We start from the raw sequence: 7,883 nt of genomic DNA on the forward strand, positions 1-7,883 counted from the left end.
AAAGTGCTTAGTGATATGCTCCAAAGCCCTCAACCACTTTCTCACTTCCAAATATGTCCTAAAACAAAAGTCAAACTCGGCCCCACCGATTCTTTCTATCCGGAGCCACCGAGTTCAGTTGAAATAGCCACTGCCAGAAACCCTAATCAGTTCGATCTCACCGATGGGATCTCGGTCTCACCGAGATGGGCTTGCAAACTCTCTGTTACCTGTTGCAATATTTTTGGTCCCACCGAGATATGCAATCGGCCCCACCGAGTTTGCTTGGCCAACTCTCTGTTTCGCTTATTACCCAAATCGGTCCCACCGAGTCTAAGTAATCGGTCAAACCGAGTTTTGGTTTTACCCTAACCCTAGCACATCGGTTCCACTGAGTTGATCTAGTCGGTCCCACCGCAAAACCTAACGGTCACTAGGTTTGCTAAATCGGTCTGACCGAGTTTTTCACTTCGGTCTCACCGAGATTGGTAAATTGTGTGTAACGGTTAGTTTTTATGTGGAGGCTATATATACCCCTCCACCATCTCTTCATTCATGGAGAGAGCCATCAGAACTTACCTACACTTCCAATACACATTTTCTGAGAGAGAACCACCTACTCATGTGTTGAGGCCAAGATATTCCATTCCTACCATATGAATCTTGATCTCTAGCCTTCCCCAAGTTGCTTTACACTTAAATCTTCTTTCCACCAAATCCATATCCCGTGAGAGAGAGTTGAGTGTTGGGGAGACTATCACTTGAAGCACAAGAGCAAGGAGTTCATCATCAACACACCATTTGTTACTTCTTGGAGAGTGGTGTCTCCTAGATTGGCTAGGTGTCACTTGGAAGCCTCCGACAAAGATTGTGGAGTTGAACCAAGGAGTTTGTAAGGGCAAGTAGATCGCCTACTTCGTGAAGATCTACCGCTAGTGAGGCAAGTCCTTCGTGGGCGATGGCCATGATGGGATAGACAAGGTTGATTCTTTGTGGACCCTTCGTGGATGGAGCCCTCCGGGGACTCACGCAACAGTTACCCTCCGTGGGTTGAAGTCTCCATCAATGTGGATGTACGATAGCACCACCCATCGGAACCACGACAAAAACATCCGTGTCTCCAATTGCATTTGAATTCTCCAAACCCTTCCCTTTATATTCTTGCAAGTTGCATGCTTTGCTTTCAGCTGCTCATATACTCTTTGCATGCTAACTTGATATGTATTGTGTTTGTTAAACTAGTGCCTAAACTCCACTTCAACATAAAGAAATTAAAAATTGCAACTTTTGGCACTTAGCATCTAATCACCCCCCCCCCCTCTAGACACCTCTTCTCGATCCTTTCAGAATTGTCTAAACTCATTAGACAATATTAGTGGGGAGTAGAAGATGGAAAAAGAGAGATGGCCTCGCTAGCTTGGGACAAGATGATCCTACCAAAATCTATGGGTGGCATGGGGTTCAGAGACATGCATGCGTTTAACCAAGCACTACTTGCTAAACAAGCTTGTCGACTAATCATGCACCCAGATAGTTTGGTGGCCAGATTACTTAGTGCTAAATATTATCCTACGGGGAACCTGATGGACACCGTGTTATCTGGGAATGCATCAGCTGTGTGGCATGGCATTGAACATGGATTGGAGCTAGTGAAGAAGGGCATGATTTGGCGTGTAGGCAATGGAACAACGATCAGAACAAGGAGGGATCCGTGGGTTACGAGTGGTCCTTCCCTTAGGCCTATCACACCGAAAGGAAGGTGCAGACTAAATAGAGTGGCCGATTTTTTAAGCCTTAGTGGTGTATGGAACATGGAATTACTAAACCGCTTCTTCTGGCCAGCGTATGTACAGGTGATCAGTAGCATTCGGACGAGCCCTAGCCAGGGTTCAGATTTCATGGCTTGGTTCCGAGGAAGGTTCGGCCTTTTTTCAGTGAAGAGTGCATACCAACTGGCCTTGCAGGATCAGGTACATGCACATGTACCTGGTGCATGCAGATCAAAACCCGATGGCGAGCACTCCAGTTGGAATCTTATTTGGCGGGCGAAGGTTCCCCCGAAAATGTGTTCTTTTGCCTGGAAGGTAGTGGTGGGCGCACTGCCGACTGGGGCCTATAAAAAGAGCCGTCACATCGCTATTTTTGAGGATTGTCGGCTCTGCGGAGCTACCCGTGATGATTCCTTTCACGCACTCATTACCTGCCCACGATCAGTGGAGGTCTGGAACGTGCTGCGACAGATCTGGCCGCTTCCACCAAATGAAAAGTTGCACCATTGTGGAGAGGAATGGTTGTTCAATATCCCGATGAATGAGAATGAGGAAGTAAGAGCAATGGTCATCATGCTTCTGTGGAGGATTTGGAACCTGAGGAATGACTTGCTACATCATAAGGGGAACCCCCCTCTACAGATTACACATACCTTCTTATGCAGTTACTTGCATCATATAACCAAGCACAAAATTTTGGCATTGAGGACATTCTGAAGGGGAAGATGCTGGTGGTGGATCTCCCTATTAGTCCTACCCGTGTGGGAAAGGTTAGTTTACTTTGGCCGGAACCCCCTGCAGGATGGGTGGCCCTTTCAATTGATGGCTCCTACATTGAGGACACAGGACGGGCCGGAACGGGTATGGTTCTGCGGGACTCGATCGGAAAAGTAATTTTCTCCGCCTACATATTCCTATTCTATTGCAAGAATGCTCTTGAAGCCGAGGTCAGTGCAATGCTGGAAGGTATCTCTTTTAGCCTTCAAAGATCAGAGCTACCAATCATCATTCAATCTGATTGCTCTGTTCTGGTGACGGCTTTAACGGATGACTCGTTGAACAAATCTGCTCATGGACATCTAATCTTGGAAATGAAGAAGCTCCTGGAACAGCATGAGTTTATTCCACAGAAATTAGATCGGCATCAAAATAGTGTTGCTCACTGTCTTGCTAATATTGGTCGTTCTGGAGGTTGCACCGTCTGTTGGTTGCACCTTGTTCCAGACAGCGTGTCTAGTTTTGTATTAGCAGACTGTAACACTATTATAGTGAGATAAACTAATTATTCACCCGCAAAAAAAAACTGGTGACATACCCCATACTTGTCAAGCTTGTTTCAGGAACTAATTAACTAATTAGGACATGAAAAAACATTTAGGTTAGGATTATAATTTAACATCATGACCATTTTTTCTTTCGAGACTTGAGTTAATGGTGTTTAGCACATATAGTTGTGGCACTACCACAGACATGCAAATAGATTTGCCATCTACTGTATCCGTCCTGGTTTACTAGGCCTCGTGTATTTCGGTTCGTTTTTGACCATGATTTTTACTAAGAAATATAAATTACATGCAGCAAAAATAATACCAGTGAAAACTACATTCAAATAAAAATCCAACAACGTATTTTTTGGTGACATGCATTAACATTTTGCTAATAAAATACTATATGGACAAACTTTAACCCAAAGTTGCAAGCATGACGTTAGGATGACCTGTGCTGACCTAGAGTATAATGGTGAACACAAAACTGCTTTCCTCTGTCGCTTTTTTACAGAGATGTATCTTGGGCTTTGATCAGCTTTTGCGGGCTAGTAATTGCTAGAGGAAAAGATAAAGTTTTGATGGAAGCAGGGACGAAGCTAGAAAAAATGTTTGATGGGGTCGTATCTATGACAGTGGGATCATCTTCTGCAAATAGATAGTGATTGGTACTAAGTCAGTGAAGAATTTTTTAATTTCATTGGGGTCAGTTGACCCCAATGCCTACAAGGGAGCTACGTCCCTGGATGGAAGAATGATGCATAGCTGGAAGCTAGAGGAACTACTACTACTACTAGTCCTGAATCGTTGCCATCTGCCATGCAAGTGGTTTCATTTCCGAAGCAGATGCAAGCTGCGCTATGTCTGTGGACACAGCTGGATGGTATAGTAATTGCTCAGAGTTCAGACATGCAATTGAACATATAAATCACGCTAGAGTACCCGCTCATCTCGAGGCATCGCAGTGCGCAAGCAACCTGGTTCGCTCGATCTACCACGCTCATACGGTTTTACGGCGCTGTCAAAAATCTGGTCGTTGGTTGCTCTGCACGTTGTGGTTTCAGCCTCCCATGAATGACGTGACCTACAGATATTTGAAGATAAGGTTCTCTCTCGCTGGTGAACATGGATGAGAAGATTAAAACGGTTCACCAAACCGGCCAGCCAAGAACGACAAAAACATGGTTTGGGTCATCATTTCATCACTGGCAGCTGGCAGGATGGGGAACTAAGTACAAATTAGCATTCTCAGCACTGTAAAACAATAAGCATCGAATATGTAAGGAAAAGTTGGGCATTTGCAGAATCCTAGGCCCCGTTGAGCAGTAGTAATAATCGAAGACTCACTTGCATGCCGAAAGCGGACCACTGTTGTGCAGGTGCACTACATAACAGGGGCTACGACAACAACCACCTCCAGGCTCTGCAGGAGCCCATTGTTTCGTTTTTACCTGCCCTCTGCGCCGCATAAAAACGCAGGCACGGGGGACGGGAGTGCATGGCTTAGGAGCCAAGGAATTTATCTTTTGTCCTAATACGTGTCATCTGCCACCAGGAAGAAGCAGATTACTACTCCTATTAGGTTAGAAGCACTGCTGTTGCACATGCACCGAGCATGAATGAGCGTTGCAAATCCAAGAGGATCATTTTCTACTCACCGTTCTCAGATCCTCAAGGACTGACATGCAATGCGCGCGCCCAAGGTCGATCGATCATGGTGAGATCACCGGAAGCTGCCTTTTGGCCGCCCATGTCGATCGCACCAGCACTTTTCATGATGAACACGGTAGACAAAAAAAATAAATGGGACCTCTGTCAGCTCGGCTCACACTTTCTTTCATCAACACTTTGTTCTTTTTGGACGATGGTCCATACACAAGTGAAGACCACCACTGATGAATGGGAACTTGGTAAATGTACTGCTACTTGTCTTAGTTTTGGCTTAAGCACTTGCCATGGCATCGATCAATCTGCCACCGTCCATGTCATGTCGCCCTCGAAGATCCAATGGCAGACCTCTGTCTTGCCGGGCTCGCCGCCGAGGAGCACGAACGCGCCGTGGCTCGGGCTCCAGTCGGACGTGTCAAGGTGACAGATGGCCACCCCGCGGTTGATCTTCCGACCGTCGCCGGCGGCGGACATGATGTCGGCCTCGTACACCCGCGCCCTGGGCACCGAGTGGCAGTAGTACACCAGGTACGGGAACAGGCTCTGGTGGCACGACACGGCCCGCGCCGGCGCCGCCTCGCCGCCGGTGACGCTGCCCAGCCTGACCTCCGCGCCGCTGCCCGCCGTCGAGGCCGTGCTGCGCACCACGATGTCGTCGCCCAGCATCTCCACGGCGAAGTCCACCACGTCCTCGGCCGACGTCGCGCACCGCTTGGTCTCGCCCCGGCTCGGCGCGCGCTCGCACTCCGCCACCGTCGACGCCACCGCCTTGCCCAGCGCCGTGTCCGGCGCCGCCCTGAAGGCCTCCGACACGGCACTCGCCTCGAACGGGATCTTCCTGGCGATGTCCCTCGGCAGGAACGCCCTCGGCGGCATCTTGTCCCTGATGTCCGGCATCGGCATCCGGTTGCCGGCAACCAGCTCCCTCTCCCGGAAGAACTTGCCCGGCTCCGGAGACCACTTAGTCTTCAGATGCTGCCGATGCTCCTCGGATGCGGATGTCGTCGCCGTCGCCGACGACGTGTTGTGGTACTCCTTGAAGTCGACGCCGGTCTCGGCGTACGCCTTGAACGTGGTGTTGTCTCCGGCGTACGCCTTGAACCCGATCTCGTGGTTGCGGTTGCTGCCTTGCCCGTAGCCTTTGAAGTCGACGCTGCCGGCGTTGGCCGACCCGCCGTAGCTCTCGAACTCGGCGGCCCCGCCGTTGGCGCCCTTGACGTAGGACGCGAAGCTGTCGTCCCCGACGTTGGCGCCGTCGCGGTACCCCTTGAACGAGTCCACCCCGGCGTTGGCGCCGGCCCCGTAGCTCCGGAACGTGTTCTCCGGCACGTTCCCCTCCACGCCGTACCCCGTGAACGTGTCCGTGGCGCCGTTGGCCGACTCGCCGTAGTTGGCGAAGCCGGAGCTGAGCGTGTTGGTGTCGTTGCCGTACGACGCGAAGCTCTCCCGCAGGCTGTTGCCGCTCTTGCCGTAGCCGGCGAAGCTGCTCTCCCCGCCGTTGGACTCCTGGGCGTAGGACGTGAACCCGCGGCTCCGCCCGTTGGCCCCGGCGTCGTAGTTGGTGAACCTGGAGTCCGGCAAGTTGGTGTTAGCGGCGTAGGCGGTGAAGGAGCCCGACCCGCCCGTGGCGCCGCCGGCGTAGGAGGTGAAGTTGGCCGTCACCACGTTGCCGTTGGCCTCGTAGCTGGTGAACGAGTCGGCCCGCGCCGACGAGTCCCGGCCGTAGCGGCGGAACGAGTCGGCGGCGATGTTGACGTCCGGGGAGTAGTTCTTGAAGCCGTCGGTGCCGGCGCCGGCGCCGGAGCCGTAGTTGGTGAAGTTGGCGTCCCTGTAGCTCGTGAACGGGCCCTTTCTTGCCGCCACATCAGATTCAGAATCAGAGTCAGAGGAGGACGGGCATAGCAGAGCGGCCTTGGAGCAGAGCGTGGGCAGGCGGGCGCGGATGTCGGGGAGCGAGGAGGGGAAGGAGGCAGCGTCGGCGGCGGGCAAAGGGGAGAGCTTGGAGACGAAGAAGGCCGGGTGGGGGCGGTTGTTGGGCACCTTGCGGTTCCAGTACCGGATGAAGGCCGCCTTGGCCGTGAACGGGTTCACCGGCGAGGACGCGGCGGCATTGCCAGGGAGCAGCAGGAGGAGGACTAGGAGCGGGGTGGCGAGGACGGGGCGGGGAGGAGAAGCCATCGGAGGCCAGGAGGGAGGTTTGGGGGTTGGGGGATTGGAGCTGGAGGGGAAGAGAGATTAATAGTGAAGGAAGCAGAGTGAGAGTGGGAATGGAGGAGTGTGAAACTGTGACTCGCACTGAGCGAGTACGAAATTTGAACAAGGCGGGCAGAGGAAGACGCATTTACGCGTCATGAATGCTGCAGGTCCGTAGAGGTAGAGACCATTAATGATGACCCAGTGTGTTTCAGCTAAAAATATACTCTGACCACAACTTTGTACTTTCCTCTTGCATGATTTTCAGAATGTTAAATAAGTACATATTATTATTATGTCGGTTGCTTTGATGTCTAGAAGGATCTAAAACTTTTTGATGTCATATTCAAATTTCTCCAAACCATGTCGTGAGACCTAGATAACTAATTATCGACTTAATATAATTTTTTTGTTAGGAAATATCTGTTTCAAACTCAAGAGTGGTTTGCATTTTAAAAAAATACAACCATACTCAAACAAAGAGTGAGAATGAAATGTGTTTCTCAAATATGGTGGATACATATCTTAGTCGGAGTTCATCTTGATTTTTGTTTCTGTTTGATATAAAGAGAGGAGATGAAAGGACTTCTCCAGACAGGACCCTTGCAATTTGGTATATTTGAAAACATTTTTGGTATTTGTAAAAACCTAGAATTAATTGAAGGGGATACATAAATGTCTAAGTGAGCTATTAAAAAATCTTTATGAAAATGAGTTTAGTCCGGAAATATTTTTTATAGGACTATCGTAGTTGTTCTGACTCAATGTGATTTTTCTGGATTTTCTGGGAAAAAGGTGTGATAACATTTGAAAATCAAAACATTTTCTGTTTATTTGGAAATAGACACTAAACCTTGAACCTATTGGCCGAACCCATTTATGTCCCTCTATCTCTTGCCCGCGCGCACGGAGTGGCAACTTAGCCCAGAGATCAAGGGAGTTGCGCGGAGTGCACTATCCCTCGAAAAAAAAAATCTGCTCATGTAATTCTGTGTTGGCTTCGGTGCAT

At 50.0% G+C, this 7,883-nt stretch overlaps 1 protein-coding gene across 1 annotated transcript; it reads right to left on the reverse strand.

Annotated features, from left to right (window-relative positions):
* Positions 1–4,806: 4,806 nt before the first annotated feature.
* Positions 4,807–6,983, reverse strand: LOC119331761 (BURP domain-containing protein 12-like). The gene has a single exon (XM_037604927.1). It carries the CDS (start codon positions 6,857–6,859, stop codon positions 4,979–4,981), a length of 1,881 nt encoding a protein of 626 aa, XP_037460824.1. The 5' UTR covers positions 6,860–6,983; the 3' UTR covers positions 4,807–4,978.
* Between the last annotated feature and the right edge of the window lie 900 nt (positions 6,984–7,883).

The sequence above is a fragment of the Triticum dicoccoides genome, chromosome 7A, assembly GCF_002162155.2.
Source record: "Triticum dicoccoides isolate Atlit2015 ecotype Zavitan chromosome 7A, WEW_v2.0, whole genome shotgun sequence".
NCBI lineage: Eukaryota > Viridiplantae > Streptophyta > Magnoliopsida > Poales > Poaceae > Triticum > Triticum dicoccoides.

What these genes read in the sequence shown, in the direction of transcription:
- LOC119331761 (XM_037604927.1), bottom strand. Translation starts at nt 6,859, where the DNA reads ATGGCTTCTCCTCCCCGCCCCGTCCTCGCCACCCCGCTCCTAGTCCTC.